Source organism: Ambystoma mexicanum, chromosome 13 (assembly GCF_040938575.1).
Source record: "Ambystoma mexicanum isolate Mex_15411 chromosome 13, UKY_AmexF1_1, whole genome shotgun sequence".
Taxonomy (NCBI): domain Eukaryota; kingdom Metazoa; phylum Chordata; class Amphibia; order Caudata; family Ambystomatidae; genus Ambystoma; species Ambystoma mexicanum.
Genome location: NC_090938.1, coordinates 785,830,316 through 785,850,875, shown reverse-complemented (window position 1 = coordinate 785,850,875; position 20,560 = coordinate 785,830,316). Strand labels below are relative to the sequence as shown.

At 51.5% G+C, this 20,560-nt stretch overlaps 1 protein-coding gene across 3 annotated transcripts in view; it reads left to right on the top strand.

The window, feature by feature from the left end:
- SAPCD1 (suppressor APC domain containing 1) overlaps positions 1 to 6,644 on the top strand; it is a 143,027-nt gene extending 136,383 nt beyond the window's left edge. For all 3 annotated transcript variants that reach the window (XM_069635148.1, XM_069635147.1, XM_069635149.1), the window contains one exon: positions 1,956 to 6,644. In XM_069635148.1, the coding sequence (XP_069491249.1) occupies positions 1,956 to 2,078 (123 nt within the window). In that variant the 3' untranslated portion in view covers positions 2,079 to 6,644. The remainder of the gene's footprint in view (positions 1 to 1,955) is intronic.
- The last annotated feature ends 13,916 nt before the right edge of the window (positions 6,645 to 20,560 follow it).

The following is a 20,560-nucleotide window of genomic DNA, read 5'->3' as shown; positions in this document are numbered from 1 at the left end:
GAGGGCGGGGTTTTTCTAGTGAGGCTAGGATGAGAGGATAGGCTCAGAAACAGGAGGAACTGGCATCTGTGCGCATTGTCTTGCGTGTGGGAGTTGGATCGGGAGGCCCTGTGTGCTGAAACCATAGGGGTAGAACTCAGTGCATCGGATGTGTGCTAGTGTTTGTGTTGGGAGTCTGGGTCATATGAGGTTAAAGTGGAGTTTTGTGGTCATACGCACTGGTTAGCCTTGTCCATTTAGGTGTCCAGAGTCACGGATGACTGTTCAGAGTTTTATTGTATTGTGTCGGTGTGCATTTGTGTAGTGTCGAAGGATTCATGGACTATGTGCACAGGTATGTTCCCTCTAAGGTTATTTCCAGAGACTTTAGAGTTGGTTGAGTGCGAGGATTAGATTAGTTCTCAGTGTGCAAAACAAGGGGGCTTCTGGGAGTCCTACTGCCGGTTCTCAGTGTGTCTATGTGTAGTGTTTCTAACCCCTGGTTGTGTATAGTGACGTTGGTTATGTTGGAGGAGCAGGAAGGGGGACTTGGTTAGTACATCGGTTAGTTTGACAGTGCCTCTGAAGTGCGTCTTTGGTTGCCGCCTGATGGTACCCTCCCCCATTCTTGTTTGCGGCCTGTCAGCCAGCCCTGCCTCCTCTCCAAGCATAGAGGCTGATTTACCCTACGGATTTGGGGGCAGGGGTTGGTTGTACCCAATGTTCAACAAGCAAAAGGCATGAGATTATTTGTACATACAATGGGTGTATTCCTATTGAAAACGTAGTGGAGATTGTGCCTCTTGTTTTGATGAACTATAAGTACGTTGCTGCAAGAGTAGGTCTCATACGCCATTGCATGCGACCCGCACACACACCAAGTAGCTTGTTGGGGTTGTCACTTCTTGTTTTTGACAGGACTTCAGTGCAAGGTACATGTATAAATCAGGTTTCTGAATCTATACTTGGTTAAGACATTTATATTACACCAGTAGAAAATGTACAACTGCAATTAAGTCATTACCTCTCAGCTGGACACATTCTAATGTTACTGCTTGATAACACTAGTGCCAACAGATCCCAGGGGAGGTGCTTTGTGGAGCGAGGGGCAGGTAGTGGGAGTCAATGGCCACGCGGTTTAGCATGACCGTGGACAGTCAATGGGTGGGCAAATAACCAAACCACAGCGAGAATCTGTGTGCCCTTTCCCTGCCAGTTGTACTCCAATGCAATAGTTGTCCTTTATAGGTGGCCCTTAAGCACCACTTAATAGCCAAAAGTAAAAATAGCCACTTAACAGCTATGCCTTCTTCCTAACCTGCACTAAATCAATGTACACACATCTGTCGGGTTTTCATACATTTTTAAACACTTCAGGGTAGTATTTCGGGGGAGGGGGCAGGCGTGTTATGTTGTGGGACCAGTGTTGCCAACTCCTCAGTGAAGAAAGTAGCTATTGGCTCCCCTAGAAGTCGCCAGAAGTAGCTAGATGATGTCACTGCCTAATTTGCATAATTACCTCTTCTTTCCCCTTGCGATTTATGGCTTTTACTGTGGCCCCCTCCCCTTTTAACACCTCCCTTTTAAGTTATAAGTGTGTTTTACTGTGGCCCCCTCCCCTTTTAACACCTCCCTTTTAAGTTATTTGTGTGTTTTTGCATTACTCCCGTTAGAAAACGGGCGAATTACAGCACTTTTTTCAATTGGTTTGGAAACTTGCATAAATGAGCAAGTCTCCAAACCAATTGAAAAAAGTAGCTAGATTTCTCGCGAGCCGCTTTTTAATGAAAAAGTCGCCAGGGGGGCGTACTTTCTCACTAAATATAGCGAGAAAGTCGCTAGGTTGGCAACACTGTGTGGGACTCATTATGCAGCTAACCTGATGGGCGGGCACCTGATTGTGATGTTTCTAGCAAAGCAAGGCCAGGGCCGGATGTTCCTTTGTTTATCTCACAGCTCTCTTTCTCCTCTGGCAGGAAGTGACAGAGAAGAGCGACCGGATAGCCCAGCTGGAGAAGGAGAAGGCAGCGCTGCGCAAGCAGCTTCAGGAGAGCCGGCCATACCGACCCTCCAGCCACAAGGAGTCCACCTTCATCTAGAAGCCTGCGTGACGTCACTTCCGGCAACTTCCAAGGGATTGATTGTTCAGCCCTATGCATACACCGTTAACTAGAGGCCCTAGTGACATCACTTCCTGCAACCTTAAAGTCACCTCCATGTACGAGCCACAGCAGCCTTCCCATCCTACAGCCTGCAAGGGATTGCTGACTATAGAGTCAGCAGGAATCCAACATGGACGTCACTTCCTGTTATCTCCAAAGGATCGCATAGGGAAAGAGGACCTCTCTGCACCCCTCCCAAGTGGTGAATGACAGCGTGGTGGTCTTGGCAGACCTTGAGAGCACAATTAATCCGTGCATGGCCAACCATGGAGGGGAACGACCCTACAGCGGCCATGATGGGTGTAACTAAGACTGCAAAGATGTTGCCAATTAAAAGATGGCTTTTCCAGTCCAGCTCTCCAAATGCAACCCCCTCATGGTCTGTCAAATCCACCGTGAGCCAAAGGCTGAGACACTCTGGTATTTGACCCTCCGGGCATCGAGTGAGAAAAGATTTAAGGACGCTGTAAGAATCAGCATGGCTGCCATAAAGATGGACTCCGCTCTGTAAGCCCAGTAGCATAGTGTGGGAAGGAATGCCACGGTGCTGCACACTCCATCAGTACCACACTGCATGACGTTGAGAGGAGGTGCCACAGCGTCATACATTTCATCATGGCTGCCATATTGATGGGCTCAGCATTTCAAGCTCCTCTGAATGCGCGTCATCTCAGTGCGCTGTCATCCATTGTGGCTCGGGCTGTAAAGGACTTTGCTATTGGACCCCCGCTGTGTGATGGAAGGAGAATGGGAGGATTTCACAGCACTAGGCAAACCGATATAGAATGCCACACTGATGGAATTCACTATTGAAATATCTCTGTACAGTGGAGAACAAAACCAGAATGTCACAGCACTTTCCAGTCCATCAAGCTGCCCACTGAGAAACACACCTATTGGAGCCCAATGACACAAAATGGACGCCGCACACACAGGCTCAGTCAACCATTGGAGCCTCGTTCTATAATAAGAAGAGAATCGCAGCAGCTCACAGTGCTATCAAAACCATCATGGCTGCCGCTCTTGCGTGGCAGTGCTATCAAAACCATCATGGCTGCCACTCTTGCGTGGCAGTGCTATCAAAACCATCATGGCTGCCACTCTTGCGTGGCTTATGGAGCCCCACTGGTTGAATGGTGGGAAGAGCATTGCTCTCATGACAGATTACAAATCATCCTGGCCGCACTCATCGGCTCTGTGCTTCAAACTACACACCACGGTGTGGTCGTGAATCCAACAGTCCTTCGTGCTTCCCATTCCATCATGGCTGCCGCTCTTGCGTGGCTTATGGAGCCCGACTGGTTGAATGGTGGGAAGAGCACGACTCTCATGGCACGTTACAAATCATCCTGGTCTCACTCATCGGCTCTGTGCTTCAAACTACACACCACGGTGTGGTCGTGAATCCAACAGTCCTTCGTGCTTCCCATTCCATCATGGCTGCCGCTCTTGCGTGGCTTATGGAGCCCGACTGGTTGAATGGTGGGAAGAGCACGACTCTCATGGCACGTTACAAATCATCCTGGTCTCACTCATCGGCTCTGCGCTTCAAACCACACACCATGGTGTGGTCGTGAATCCAACAGTCCTTCGTGCTTCCCATTCCATCATGGCTGCTCTCTGCCCGTATGGGCTCTAGTTCCTCGTGCTTCTAATTTGGGAAGCTCATTAAATGTTCAACATTAAGTGTGACTTTACAGGAGATTCCTGGCAAATGCCTGTCAGCACCTTATTGCAGGACAGCATGGTGCTGTGTTAAGAACCCCTTTCACCCATCAATCACTATCAATCGATAAGATAACTCAGCTGGTTAGGGAACCTGTTGGCTAGATCTGTGTGCACCCACAAGATCACAGATTTGGGGACCTGTCAGATAAATGTAGCCTTCAGTATTATGAGGCTGATTAATCAACTGGAGTTGGGTAATAAAAACACATGTTACTTGAGCGCTTAGAAGTGCACTGGTGGTACTCAGTGCTACATACACGTGGTTTTTCGTAGCTACCATTGTTCAATTATAATTTATTTGCAATGTTTTCACGTGGCATGGCTGGCAAACTTATCTCCAAGAAGGCAGTGGTCGAAGTGTACGCAAAGAAGTAGTGTAACTATGTTCCGTGCTGGCCTGCTCCCGCTACACACAAACCCCATCGCCACGCCACCTCCCACGCACAATCCAAAGCCCCCAAACAAACACACCTGCTGTTTAAGGGAATGTTCAGTGCACAGAAGTGCAAGTTTCAACTTCTTCCTACACTTTTATCTTAAAACTGAACAATTGTGGAATGGTGTCTTTTTCAAGTAAAAGTATAGGAACAGTAAAATGTCAAAAAATAAATAGAGAAGCACCGTTCCCAACCGCTCCCGCCAACTTCGACCAGCGCAAGACGGCGCCTCTTGGCCCTAAAATGTTTTGAGCTACTCGCTAAAACACCCAATACAGAAAGCTACACCCTCACCCTCCGTCCATCACGAGAATGGCTGGAGTGAAGGATAGAACATTTAAAATATCACCTTTAAAAAATGGTGTGTCTTTAGCTGGTGACGACAGAGGGGTGGGGTGTTTCGCTGAATTAAATTATGTCTCAGAATATTAGGACATTGATATGTCTGAATGGCTATGGAGGTCTGTTTATATGTCATTTGAAGAACAGGGGTGTCCGTGTGGATCAGAGATGACTTAAAATAACACATTTACAGATGGCTGAAGCCTTCCCGCAAAGGGTGCCTGCACAATAGAATCAAGAAGAGGAAACCGTGCCGTAGTGAGCCATTTTATCAGCGTGTACAAACGTGGGACATGGTGGGGTATGGGTATGAAGGATGGGGGAGAGGGCACGGGGAGCTCCCTCTTTAGCAAGTACTTGAAGTTTAAGCCGAGCCTTGAAGAGATCCGCAGTGTGGCGGACTTTGATTATTATGGACAGTGGGTTCCAGTGGAGCGGGGCGAGTAGGGAGGAAGAGCGGAGGTGAGAGCGGGGCGAGTAGGGAGAAAGAGCGGAAGTGAGAGGATGCACACGGGGGAACATGAGGCAGTGAGTATGAGTGCAGAGGAGGAGCGGCAGGAACGAGATGGTCAGTAAACCGAGATACAGTCAGCCAGGTGCATTGTTCATCAAGGAACGGATTTACTAAACTACAACAAAGGCAGGTTCCTCTCCACAAAATGTTCTTATCCGCCATTAGCTCTCTCGGGTTTTCTGAATATCCCATGAGCCAGCGTTACCATGACATGAAGAAGCAGGTCCTTCTGGAGCCTAGCTGCCAGCACAGAGAAAGCCAGGTCTTCTCTTCTGACTTTTCTTGATCTAGTCATGGCAGGTTTCGTTTTGGGATACATGATTGAATTTCTCAGTAAGGAACCACAGGCCCTGTCCAGGCAGGGCTCGATGGATCAGAGAGAGATACTTAAACTCCACATAAGTGTTTGCAGGCAGCCAGTGCAGTGAGCTCTGTGCTCGAGTCATCGGGTACCTCCCACTTAGACGTAAGAGGAGGTGGGTAGTGGTGTTTTATAATGGATGCAAACGGTGCCTCTGGCGTTTACGCAGGCCCAAGAAAACGCTCATTGCTGAATCCTGGGGTGATAGACCCAGTGCGGTCGCAGCGTGGAAAATCTAGGTGATCATGAATGTACTAGATGAAGATCCTGACCCTAGATGAAGCCTCGGTGTCCTGACCCTGCTAGAGAAACTGAGGCAAAAGTGCGGTAAAGATGCAGGCAGGCGATCAGAGGAAAATTGGAGAGCGTGCTTGCAATCCGCGCGGGAAGTGACAACCAGCTCTAGTCTGTTCCTCAACTCATATAAACACCTGCACAGGTTCCATTACTTGAAAGATTTAAAAAATGGGGAGAGGATCGGAGTGTTCGTGGCTCCAGGTGTAATAGGGATAAGATAACCTTTCGGTACATGATGTGGGACGCAGATATAAGGGATACCGGAGTGGCATTCTCGAGGAACGATCACGCGTGGTGGGATGACGATAAACGCAAACTCAAGATGGCTTCTCCCAAGGATATGGGACGGTTCTGATGCACATAGGTGTGTTAAGTTATTTCTGAGCACGGCCCTTGTTCTCACGAAGAGGGACATTGCAAGGCACTAGAATAAGAGTGCCCCTCCAAGATGGCCGCCCGGGGAGAAGGTAGAGCTGGGATGAGGGTATGGGATCAAGCTGTGCATGAAAACAGATGGTGGCCACCTAAATACGACCAGGCGTCTGGATGATGGGGAAGCTACCACCACTAAAATGGGGGTAGGAAGGATGAATGGTAACAAATGCAGGTGTATAACGGATGAATATTATGCAAAAACAATGCTCTAACGAAAACGAGAAATGTGGATTTGTAAAGTATTGTCTATTGCCTGAAAACAACCAACACGCATGGGGGAGACTGAGCGGGAACATTGCTCCGATTACGTGCTGCATAGAACTTTACAATTGGTTTTCTTTGTATGGTTATAGTTCATCAAAAGCTAATTAAAAGTGTTTTGTGGAAATAGATCATGTTTCGCCACTGCCATGACCTGGGTTGCATTGTATCTTTGGAATCCATGAGGACCCCGGATTTCTGAAGACTGTGGTGGGCTGTGGGGCCGCCGCCAGTTGATGCGGCCAGACTTCTCTTGACCATGATGTGTTTACTGGAGCTCCTACCAAGGGTATTTGGCCTCCAGGAACTTAAGAAAGGTCTTGGTTGCAGTCATGCAAATTGCGTTTGTCTCCTATGCAAATGCCAAAACTATGACTTTCCTCTTTTCGTTTGCCAATGCTGCTCCACCAGCTATCCTACTGCACCGACTTTCCATTCACCAGACAGCTGCAGTCTCCTTGCCACACTCCTTTCTTTGAGGAGAAACTCTTCCCCCCCCATAAACTCATAAAAGAAAATGTCTATATCAATGTTGGGAGCAAGGGGTTTAATTGTACACCCGTTGACGCCATTTTGCAGCCCATACACCATCTCATACCTTCCTCCATATGTGTTACAACCTTTGGCACTGCAGGGGATCCTCCAGCCATCCAAGCAGCCCCCCAAATGTACATAGAAAATGCAGAAGCTTACGCCTCTGCGCTCAGTCTGAGAGAGTCATCCATGATTTCCCCCGGGAGATATGGTGAAACACTGCTCTCTACGCTTCAGGTAAGTGTTTATACTGTGCGCCTTTTGCTGCAGTCGTTGCTCCAGGCGACGTTCCATAGCACATGTCAAATCTGTTCCGGTGACCGCACTGAGTGCAAAAAATAATATTCATTAAAAGTCAAACCCACTCCACAGTGAGAACTGATGGACCTCACTTTGATTCTTCTCCACACATGGCTTGGACGCCATCTTCATTACTGAGACCGGGATGTCATCCACCTCCATCCACATCCTCGATGTCCTCATCCCCAACGGCTATAGAATTCTACAACAAGACCGCCCAAGCAAGATCGGCGGATGCCTCGACCTCATTCACAACGCATCAAGTGCATGCCTTGTTGTGAGAAACTGCCTTTCCTCGTGGCGCTACTTCTCCCCATGCGCCCGCCAAGTGATCGTTTAGCGCTCCCTCCCATAACCCTTTTCCAGTATTAATCCTGAAGGTTTGTCTTCACTATCCCTCACACGACACTTTTTTCTGTTTACTTTTAAGAGTCCAGCAGCCTCACCCACCCTCCGCCACGGCCTGCTCAACTCAGTAGGCACCTCAGCTGCCTATGGGGAGTGTTGCCAGGACAGGCCGCATCGAGTGCCTATGGTAGGGGTAGTGAGAGCAGCCTCATTGGGGGGTTGCCATTGAAGTATCCATGCCACAGTCTTCTCTTTAGCTGATGCCTTCCTCTCCAGCCTCTCCGGCAGCCCTGAGCACCTGGGGCGCCCCTCATCAGGCGCGCCCAGGCAACAGCAGGTCCTCCATCTTGGTCTTGTGCCTTCTTACAGGGAAGCAAGACTGTCCATAGCTTGAGAAATAAGGCTCACAGGAGCAGTTCTCCATGGCCTCGCCAGCACTAACAGCCCCCTATTAGCCACTCTCCGTCAGTGCAAAGTACCTTACCATGGTTGGCTTTGGCTCGGATCATTGCAGGTTTGGTGGGAAGCGGTAAGCTTCCAAAGGCACTTCCAGCTTGCACAGGAAATGCACTTTCTACGTACAAAGCAATGCACCTGTTCTAGCAAAAGAAAAGGTTTTCATCTTTCAAAAGAAATGCACGCCTTTGTGCATAAATTGTGCTCTCATTTTAGCAATAAAGGCGGTCCTTAAAAATGTACTATTTTTATACTTCTAACTTACCAACAATGAACTTCCAATGCAGTTCCATTCGAGAAAATGAATGCAACAGCTTAGTTTAAACAAACGCACTTCTTACACTAAGAGCTGCAACTCCATCGTCAAATCAAGCCTTCCATTTTACAAGGACAAGCACATCCAGTGCACACAAGAAATGGGAACGGTACTTCGGTTCCTTCAAAAATGCACAATTTTACCCAGGAACGCACTGCATTGGTGACCTCAGGAATGCACTGCAACGGTGACCGCCAGCAAGGCACTGCAACGGGGACCGACAGGAAGGCACTGCATTGATGACCCCAGGAATGCACTGCAATGGTGACCCCCAGGAAGGCACTGCATTGATGATCCCAGGAATGCACTGCAACGGTGACCCCCATGAAGGCACTGCAATGGTGACCCCATGAATGCACTGCAATGGTGACCCCAGGAATGTGCTGCAACCGTGACCCCCAGGAAGGCACTGCAATGGTGACCTCCAGGAATGCACTTAATGGTGACCCCAGGAATGCACTGCAACGGTGACCCCCAGGAAGGCACTGCAACGGTGACCCCCAGGAATGCACTACAATGGTGACCGCCAGGAATGCACTGCAACCGTGAGCCCAGGTATGCAGTGAAATGGTGACCCCCAGGAAGACACTGCAATGGTGACCCCCAGGAATGCGCTGCAACAGTGACCACCAGGAAGGCACTGCAACAGTGACCCCCAGGAAGGCACTGCAACGGAGACCCCAGGAATGCACTGCAACGGTGACCCCCCAGGAATGCACTGCAACCGTGAGCCTGGAATGCACTGCAATGGTGACCCCCAGGAAGGCACTGCAATGGTGAACCCCAGGAATGCACTACAAGAGGGACTGCCAGGAAGCCACTGCAGTGGTGACCCCCAGGAGGGCACTGCAACAGTGACCCCAGGAATGCACTGCAATGGTGACCCCCAGGAATGCACTGCAACAGTGACTGCCAGGAAAGCACTGCGTTGTTGACCCCAGAAATGCACTGCATTGGTGACCCCAGGAATGTGCTGCAACCGTGACCCCCAGGAAGGCACTGCAATGGTGACCCCCAGGAAGACACTGCAATGGTGACCCCAGGAATGCACTCCAATGGTGACCCCCAGGAATGCACTGCAATGGTGACCCCCAGGAAGGCACTGCATTGATGATCCCAGGAATGCACTGCAACGGTGACCCCCATGAAGGCACTGCAATGGTGACCCCATGAATGCACTGCAATGGTGACCCCAGGAATGTGCTGCAACCGTGACCCCCAGGAAGGCACTGCAATGGTGACCTCCAGGAATGCACTATAATGGTGACCCCAGGAATGCACTGCAACGGTGACCCCCAGGAAGGCACTGCAACGGTGACCCCCAGGAATGCACTACAATGGTGACCGCCAGGAATGCACTGCATTCGTGAGCCCAGGTATGCACTGAAATGGTGACCCCCAGGAAGACACTGCAATGGTGACCCCCAGGAATGCGCTGCAACAGTGACCACCAGGAAGGCACTGCATCAGTGACCCCCAGGAAGGCACTGCAACGGTGACCCCAGGAATGCACTGCAACCGTGAGCCTGGAATGCACTGCAATGGTGACCCCCAGGAAGGCACTGCAATGGTGAACCCCAGGAATGCACTACAAGAGGGACTGCCAGGAAGCCACTGCAGTGGTGACCCCCAGGAGGGCACTGCAACAGTGACCCCAGGAATGCACTGCAATGGTGACCCCCAGGAATGCACTGCAACAGTGACTGCCAGGAAAGCACTGCATTGTTGACCCCAGAAATGCACTGCATTGGTGACCCCAGGAATGTGCTGCAACCGTGACCCCCAGGAAGGCACTGCAATGGTGACCCCCAGGAAGACACTGCAATGGCGACCCCAGGAATGCACTCCAATGGTGACCCCCAGGAATGCACTGCAATGGTGACCCCCAGGAATGCACTGCAACAGTGACCACCAGGAAGGCTCTGCAGTGGTGACCCCCAGGAAGGCACTGCAACGGTGACCCCAGGAGTGCACTGCAACGGTGACCCCAGGAAGGCACTACAATGGTGACCCCCAGGAATGCACTGCAACCGTGAGCCTGGAATGCACTGCAACAGTGACTGACAGGAAGGCACTGCGTTGTTGACCCCAGGAAGGCACTGCGTTGTTGACCCAGGAGTGCACTGCAACAGTGACCATCAGGAATGCACTGCAATGGTGACACCAGGAATGCACTGCAACAGTGACCATCAGGAAGGCACTGCATTGGTAACTCAAGGAATGCACTGCAACGGTAACCACCAGGAAGGCACTGCAATGGTGACTCCCAGGAAGGCACTGCATTGGTGACTCCAGGAATGCATTGCAACGGTGACCACCAGGAAGGCACTGCATTGGTGACTCCAGGAATGCACTGCAACGGTGACCACCAGGAAGGCACTGCAATGGTGACTCCAGGAATGCACTGCAACGGTGACCACCAGGAAGGCACTGCATTGGTGACTCCAGGAATGCACTGCATTGGTGACTCCAGGAATGCATTGCAACGGTGACCACCAGGAAGGCACTGCATTGGTGACTCCAGGAATGCACTGCAACGGTGACCACCAGGAAGGCACTGCATTGGTGACTCCAGGAATGCACTGCAACGGTGACCCCAGGAAGGTACTGCATTGGTAACCCCCAAACCCCACAAGCTCCTGCTTTCTAAAAATGTCACCTAGACGTACCAATGAAATGCGCTTCTGTCTGTGAACGGTAGGTACACCTTGGGGGCTTATTTCTGATGGGGCGTAACATAAATGGAAGGTGTAAAGCCTTTTACGCCCTGCGTTTACGTTACGGCTCGTTTTCAGTCATTTGCATGGTGAAGAGGAGGGCAGAACCCAACTTGCGTTTCCGCCGCCTCCCTTCCTCTCTCCGCCAGGCAAATGCTCAGGCATTTGCGTCTGCATGCATTTTCATGCCTGTGCAAATGATGGGGTTGCATATAGCGTTCGCCTGCTTTATGCATAATCCATTGTACACGCCGCCTACCAGGCTCGCATGGCAGGCACCGTTTACTTCATTCGCATGTCCGAGTGCAAAAGTGCTGGGCAAAAGGCGGTTTACACACTCACACGCCACCTTTTGCCCTGGACTTATGCACTCCGCTGTGCAAATGACCAAACTTCGGCAGCCGGGACCCGCGTACGTGCATATCTCCGCCTAACGGGTCCCAGCCGCCAGATTACACGGAGCAACAGCATGAGCTCCCCAGAGGTTAGGTGTGGCCTCTGTAATAACTTGGAAGCTGATGAACACCCGAGCCAGCAGGTAAGTTATTAAGTAGATTTATTGTAGTTCAGTGCCAGGAACAAAACATTGGCATGTCCTTTCCAAGTCAGCATAACTCCAACTGCCAAGCATAGAACCCTCACACACTAACACTCCACTCACACTGACATCACTACATTCCATTAAGCAGTGATGTCATCCACTCGGCTAGGAAGCACATTACAACACTTCTCCCTCCTTTACTTTGTTGGAAACAGGGAATGATCACACCAAAACCATCACCAGACAAAAACCCCTACATGTACGTGTGGCCAGCACGTAATGCACCAACTAGTAACACCACTGGCGACAAGACACTGCCCCCAGGGAACACCAAAACCCCGACACTCCAAGGAAGATCAAGGAAACAGGAAAGTGCTCCACCAAAGGAGTAAGAACCCAATAAAATCTACATGGCACCCCCAGAATACTAATACTGTGCCAACACGTTGGGCAACTTGACACATGTGTGTCTACCAAACCCTTATACCAAGTCCTACGCCCAACTCTACACCACTTCCACTCCTCCCTTTATAACAAAACAGAGAGGAACCCCACGCAGTCTACAAAGGGCTCACTCCTTCCATAACAGAACTGGACAACCATCGAGAAACAAAAATAGAACTACGCACCTCCACCTGTTCCAAGCTGCCCCTTGGAACCTAGGTCCTGCCACGACGCAGCGTCCACAGCAGATAACGACCTAACACTCCTCAACCCTCAGTGCACAAACATCCTCCCGTCCTAGTCTGCCCCCTAGGACACCAGGGCTGCCACCCCCGGGCACACTCCACACAGCTCAACAGAGCAACAACAAGCACAACAACGAAACAGTTCACCACAGCACCCCTAAGGATACCACAACACCACAAAACCCTTAACCTTAGAGAACCAACCCGCAAGAATGCGGAACCAGCCAGGACCACCACCTACTCCACACCACTCACCTAGGAACCCAGGTCCAACCTACTGCCACCCGCAGCACACCACTCGATACCATGAACCCCAGGCCCAGCCTACTACCACCAGCAGCACACCTACTACAAACCCTAGACCCCAGGTCCAGCCTACTGCCAGCCGCAGCACACCTACTACACACCCTGGACCCAGGTCCAGCCTACTGCCAGCCGCAGCACACCTACTACACACCCTGGACCCCAGGTCCAGCCTACTGCCACCCGCAGCACACCTACTACATACCATGGACCCCTGGTCCAGCCTCCTGCAAACGCAAAACGCAGCACACTTCACACCATGGACCCCTCGTCCCCCAAACTGCAACAACGCAGCACCTCACCAATCACCACTCACCATGGACCCCAGGTCCAGCCTCACCTACTGCATCACATCAGAACGCCTCAATAACCAACCACTCCCACTCCTGCACAACGCAATGTTCACCTCACGCACCAAATGCAAACCCCCCAAAAACAGGATGGGTGGCATACACGCAAAACATTGCACACATGTTCAAATACAAAATGATGTGCAAAATGCATTATTTCAGTTAATTATTGGAAAAAGATAACTGTAAGTGCATCAAAAATACACACAGCACAAGATAAACAATGCTGTTCTCACAGAAACAATTCAACCCGCAAGTGCCCCCACCCACGAGTCCGTACAACCCAATAATGGAAATCCAACCTGCAAGAAAACATATTAAGTATTGAACAGTTCCACCTGCAAAGAATCATTGGATGAGAGACAACAATATGCAAAATAATGCAGGAACACACTAAACAACTCATTAGCACACAATATTGCAATTTCTCAATACAACCTAAACAATCACCCATACACAACTCTCAGCGCGCGCTCTCACTCACTCACACGGGCCCATAATACGCACACTCACAACAACCCAACACAACCGGCACATAAATAGTTAACCTAACTAGTGATAATGTTCTCAAAAATGGAAACGTTCCCCTGCTCGCAGCGAACTGCAGTGAACCAAATGTCGACTTTTTCCCAGCCCGCGCAGCACATTAGCCAAATCACAGGACACCGGGACACTCTCCTCAGTACCTGCCCTGACAAACCTGCAGGAATCCAATTCGTGTAGCACACCCAAGTCGATGTCGTAGTTCCAAACAACGACCACCCTTGTATGTAAATCCGCCTCACTGACGAATTTGGTAACTCCGGGATCCTGCTCATTGGCTTCTTTCCAGCGATGCCCATGTCTTCCGGCAACATCAGGCGTAACGAATTGATTCTTACTCTGCTGCGTACATTCAAGGCAAACAAACTCTTCCTCGCGTCCCAGCCGCCCACGCTGGAACGCACGCAGACTCCGTAGCCACGTCACACGTTGGGAGCATCGAGTGCTCCAACCAACCATACATACACGTTCCAGTTCCCCGTGCTGGAACGCACGCTCAATGGAAGGCGACGTCATCATTCCACTTGGGTCGCCGCCCGAGCAACATCTCCTCCGCTCAGGAATGGACGCGGGACCTGTGTAACCCACAAAAACGGAGCAGCTCCACCCGGACACTCTCTCCTTGCACATATGACACGGACCAACATCCTCTGTCATGCCGGCAACCAGCTGGGCTCTAGAGGCGACGCGTATTGCATAGAGTGTTCTCCCTCACGCACCGCGACCAGAGCTCACTCCCGTCCTGCCACAGGACGCGTTACTTCGGCATCCGGTCCCAAATGCAGAACATGATCATGGTTCCGCTCCGGAACAGGGCCCGTCGGCGGTGGTGCACCGCCCGGCCAACCAACCAACTCGAAAGTGCACACAGGTGCCCACGACAGCGCCGCACACCGATTTGTGCACCGGGAGCCTCCGGAGTACTCCGCACACCGACACGTGTGCCGAACAGTTTCCAAGACACCTGCTGGGGATCTGCCAAGCACAAGCTCCACCCGGCCAGCTTGGTCCTGATGGCAGAAGCTCCCCAGGTACCGCACACCGAACTGTGTGCCGATAAAATACCGTCCACAGCACCACCAGGTAACTGGGACATGCGGCCCACAATAGAACAGCTGTTGCTGATAGCACTGCACACCGACCTGTGTGCCGACTCGGTCCTCAATTCAGCACCGCCCGGCCTGCTGAAGAAGGGTAATCAGCCTAGTCAAACAACTGTGGGCCCCTAGTTGCTGAACTTCCTCAAGGACATGGTATTCAAGGAGGGCAATGTCTCCTGGTTCTGGACTGCCCCCTCCACGACAGGAAATCCCATCCTAGTCGCCAGTGTAATAACTTGGAAGCTGATGAACACCCGAGCCAGCAGGTAAGTTATTAAGTAGATTTATTGTAGTTCAATGCCAGGAACAAAACATTGGCATGTCCTTTCCAAGTCAGCATAACTCCAACTGCCAAGCATAGAACCCTCACACACTAACACTCCACTCACACTGACATCACTACATTCCATTAAGCAGTGATGTCATCCACTCAGCTAGGAAGCACATTACAACAGCCTCCTCGTGCCACGTTCCTTACACCCGCGGCCCCCTGCACTGGCCTCGCCCCTCACCCCTTCATCGCTGCAATCGGGGCATGGCGTAGAGCGGATGTACCTGCTTCCTTTGCAAGGGGTCCTTGGAAACCAGGGCGCGTTTTCAGGCGGGGTCCCTGGCGCTGTCACCCCTGTTGACCCTCGGTCCTTGGTTTCATTGCACACCTCAGTGCCTCTACCCGGGTGCTTTCATATGGAAAGAAAGCAGGAAAAGAGCTGAATGATAAAAAAACATCCAGGGGTGGCCTGGGAACCAAAAGAGGCCCCATATTACACATTCGAAACAATACCAAAAGGGATCAGGGAACGGCCCTGGTCCGACCTGTTGCTCACAGTACTTAAGTTCTTAAACTATCATCATATTCGAGATACTTTGGTCCGTTACTCAACATATTCCTTTACAAGATACCAATAGGTAACAGCTCAGTAGGTATTTATTTCATCTTTTCAAATGGCGGTGTGCAGTGCAGTGCAGTGCAGTGCAGTGCAGAAGCCGATGCATTTCAGAGCGGTCTCCAGCTCCAGGGTTCAGGACTGATAGTATCGCCAGTGTTCAGACAATACTTCAAACCAATACAATGCATCACAGTATAACTGCATCACATGTAGCCCCCTCCACCCCCACAAGAAATCAGATCTGTGTGTGTAGAATAAAGGCAAACACAGAAATAAAGTAAGAAAGACTAGATGGCCATTAGCATCTCGGTTGCATAAACATGAATGAAATGCAGTGTGCTTGTTTACCTGCAGTCACGTGATACTACAAGAATAAAGAAAGCACAGAAAAGCGCATGAACTGTCTGCTGGGGCCTATGCACTCATTGTGACCATTGGCAATCCAGCTGCAGACACACTGGAAGGAAGCCTAATTTACCCGAGTCTTGTCACTCCACCTGATGGTGGTGGCTGTAAAGCGCTGAGTTAAGTACCCAAGAGAAAGGAGGAAAGAAGGGAGAACTGGCCCACACAGAGGGGGTCTGGGCATAGTCTATCTATAGCCGGTGCATAAGAAGCACGGATAATGAGCTGGCGCTTGGGCGCAATACTGTCTCTGTGAGGAGTCAGTAAGTAAGTCGTCCAGAGCGTGCCGAAGCATAGAATGGCAGCCGCGGGAGGGAAGGTGGCAAACTTAGCATAAGTTTCATTATTGCCCTCTCCGACCCATGGGTGGTCCAGAGACGATGTGCAATCACTGCTTGGGCAAGGCAAGAAGACCCCCTAACTACAACCTTTACTCCCGCGGCTGCCATTCTATGGCGTATAATGGCGGGGCTGGACAGTGACGTCCCGCAATTACGTGACGCCAACGCGATGACGTCATGCAGCCAACGCCGCAACGTCACGCGGCGATTGTGATGGATTTCGGATGTCAAGTGTCAGTGGGTTTTACGGCAAGGGCGAAGTTGCGGTTGGACAGGGTTCAGGCAAGGGCTTTGAGGGTGTGTTCGGGTGTGATGAGATCCTCTCCAGCGAATGCGGTTCAGGTGCTTGTGGGAGAGATGCCGTTGGGATTGAGGAGAGATGCGTTGAATATGAGATGGTGGGTGAAGTGCAGTGCGAAGAGCGTGGCTCATCCGGTGCGTGAATGTTTGAAGTATAATTGGAGGTTTGATTATTATAGAGATCGATGGAGGAGGAAAGGGGGCACTTTTGGGTTTCACATGTGGGAAAAGGGAGTTCAGTGGGGTGTGGGCGATTTGATGACTGTAACTGATATGGATTTGGAGAGATGGCCGAGGTGGACGATGGGGTCTCCAAAGGTGTGTTTGGAGTTAGCGAATGTGGTGTCGAAGAAGAGAGGATTGCGGAGTGAGATCAAAGCTTTGGGTCAGGCGTATGTGGCAGGAAAGGAAGGATGCAAGGTGTTTACAGATGGTTCGAAGGATACTGTGTCTGGGAGAGTGGGTATGGCGTATTATCTGGAAAGCACTGGGGAGTATAAAGTGGGACGATTGACGAATGATGTGTCAATTTTTACGGCTGAGTTGGTGGCAATTTCATCAGCAATTGATAGGGTGTGCGAGTTGGGGTTAGATAAGGTGGTGATATTTTCAGATTCATTGAGTGGGTTGCAGGCGATTATGGCGGGGATGGTGATAGGAAGGATGTGATTATGGATATCAGGAAAAAGATTGATCGGTGCGTACATGGGAAAATGGATTTGGAGTTGGTGTGGGTCCCCAGTCATAGTGGTATTTTGGGTAATGAGTTAGTGGATCTGGCGGCGGGTGAGGGTATGAGAAGGGGAGAGGTTGATGTCAGATTACCTTTAAGTGTGGATGAGGTGAAGGCGGTGGTGGTGAGACGGGTCATGGATGAGTGGCAGGAGAGGTGGGTGAGTGGGGCGAAGGGCAGGTGGATGTTTGGTCTTCGTGGGAAAGTGTCAGTAAAGGTGGATGCGGGGAGTTTGGAATGGAGGAGCGGGAGGAGGTGATGCTGAATCGATTGAGGATAGGGCATGTGGGGCTGAATGAATGTCTGTTTCGAGTGGGGAAGCGAGAGTCGAGGGATTGTGCGGTGTGTGGGGTGCCTGAGACTGTGGGACATTTTCTACTTAGATGTGAGAAACATGTTGCAGAGGGAGAATTGATGAGGGTTCGGTTGTCTGCGCTGGGCGTGGGAGGTGACGGGGTGAGTGGCAGGAAGAAGAGCAGTGTGTTGTTGGATTTTGTGAGACAGATGGGGAGGTGGGAGGAACTGTGAGTTTATGTGAGCTAAATAATGATTGGTGGGTTAGGTGCACATCATCCTTTAGGATGGGGAAGCGCCTGTGTGGGTCCGCCCACGCCTTCGATAATTTAGAAGAAGAAGAAGACGTCACGCGGCATACAGCGCTCAATTTGAGGAGAAGATATGGCTGACGCTTTGGCACGGTCTGGACTACTTACTTACTGACTCCTCACAGAGACAGTATTGCGCCCAAGCGCCAGCTCATTATCCGTGCTTCTTATGCACCGGCTATAGATAGACTATGCCCAGACCCCCTCTGTGTGGGCCAGTTCTCCCTTCTTTCCTCCTTTCTCTTGGGTACTTAACTCAGCGCTTTACAACCACCACCATCAGGTGGAGTGACAAGACTGGGTAAATTAGGCTTCCTTCCAGTTTGTCTGCAGCTGGATTGCCAATGGTCACAATGAGTGCATAGGCCACTGCTGATACTTCATGTGCTTTTCTGTGCTTTCTTTCTTTTTTAATTTATTTATTGCATTTGTTATATGCCCAAACCCGAGGCGTAGTTACAGACATCTTGATTATATATAAACAGTAGTATTCATAATACAGTTCACAGATGTACATCATAATTCAAGTGGCAGTACAATAGTTGCCAGGCGTTTGATTCTTTCAGGAGGGGTGCAGGAGTGTGGGCTATTCATGAAGTTGCCTAACATCTGCTGTCCTGGGGAGGCATGGGCTCGAATTTGTTGAATAGCTACGTTTTGAGTGTCTTCTTGTAGTATCACGTGATGATATTCTTTGACTGCAGGTAAACTAGCAGGAAATGTCCAGAGTTCCCTAGAGACCAGTCCACCCCTGCCCAGGTAGCAGGAAATGTCCAGAGTTCCCTAGAGACCAGTCCACCCCTGCCCAGGTAGCAGGAAATGTCCAGAGTTCCCTAGAGACCAGTCCACCCCTGCCCAGGGGGCAGAGGCCTAGCAGGAAATGTCCAGAGTTCCCTAGAGACCAGTCCACCCCTGCCCAGGGGGCAGAGGCCTAGCAGGAAATGTCCAGAGTTCCCTAGAGACGAGTCCACCCCTGCCCAGGTAGCAGGAAATGTCCAGAGTTCCCTATAGGCCAGTCCACACCTGGCCAGGGTGCGGAGACCTACTGGGAAATCTTCAAATTTCCCTAGAGGCCAGTCCCCCCGTAGCCAGGGTGCAGAAGCCTACCAGGAAATCTCCAGAGTTCCCTACAGGCCAGTCCACCCCCGACCAGGGGGCAGAAGCCTAGCAGGAAATGTCCAGAGTTCCCTAGAGGCCAGTCCACCCCTGCCCAGGGGGCAGAGGCCTAGCAGGAAATGTCCAGAGTTCCCTAGAGGCCAGTCCACCCCTGCCCAGGAGGCAGAGGCCTAGCAGGAAATGTCCAGAGTTCCCTAGAGGCCAGTCCACCCCTGCCCAGGGGGCAGAGGCCTAGCAGGAAATGTCCAGAGTTCCCTATAGGCCAGTCCACACCTGGCCAGGGGGCAGAGGCCTAGCAGGAAATGTCCAGAGTTCCCTAGAGGCCAGTCCACCCCTGCCCAGGGGGCAGAGGCCTAGCAGGAAATGTCCAGAGTTCCCTATAGGCCAGTCCACACCTGGCCAGGGTGCGGAGACCTACTGGGAAATCTTCAAATTTCCCTAGAGGCCAGTCCCCCCGTAGCCAGGGTGCAGAAGCCTACCAGGAAATCTCCAGAGTTCCCTAGAGACCAGTCCAACCCTGCCCAGGGGGCAGAGGCCTAGCAGGAAATGTCCAGAGTTCCCTAGAGACCAGTCCACCCCTGCCCAGGGGGCAGAGGCCTAGCAGGAAATGTCCAGAGTTCCCTATAGGCCAGTCCACACCTGGCCAGGGTGCGGAGACCTACTGGGAAATCTTCAAATTTCCCTAGAGGCCAGTCCCCCCGTAGCCAGGGTGCAGAAGCCTACCAGGAAATCTCCAGAGTTCCCTATAAGCCAGTCCACCCCCGACCAGGGGGCAGAAGCCTAGCAGGAAATGTCCAGAGTTCCCTATAGGCCAGTCCACCCCAGGACATGGTGCGGAGGCCTACCGGGAAATCTACATAGTTCCCTGTAAGCCAGTCCACCCCTGCCCAGGGGGCAGAGGCCTAGCAGGAAATGTCCAGAGTTCCCTAGAGACCAGTCCACCCCTGCCCAGGGGGCAGAGGCCTAGCAGGAAATGTCCAGCGTTCCCTACAGACCAGTCCACCCCTGCCCAGGGGGCAGAGGCCTAGCAGGAAATGTCCAGAGTTCCCTAGAGACCAGTCCACCCCTGCCCAGGGGGCAGAGGCCTAGCAGGAAATGTCCAGAGTTCCCTATAGGCCAGTCCACCCCTGGCTAGGGGGCAGAGGCCTATCAGGAAATGTCCAGAGTTCCCTAGAGACCAGTCCACCCCTGCCCAGGGGGCAGAGGCCTAGCAGGAAATGTCCAGAGTTCCCTATAGGCCAGTCCACACCTGGCCAGGGTGCGGAGACCTACTGGGAAATCTTCAAAGTTCCCTAGAGGCCAGTCCCCCCGTAGCCAGGGTGCAGAAGCCTACCAGGAAATCTCCAGAGTTCCCTATAAGACAGTCCACCCCTGACCGGGGGCAGAAGCCTAGCAGGAAATGTCCAGAGTTCCCTAGAGACCAGTCCACCCCTGCCCAGGGGGCAGAGGCCTAGCAG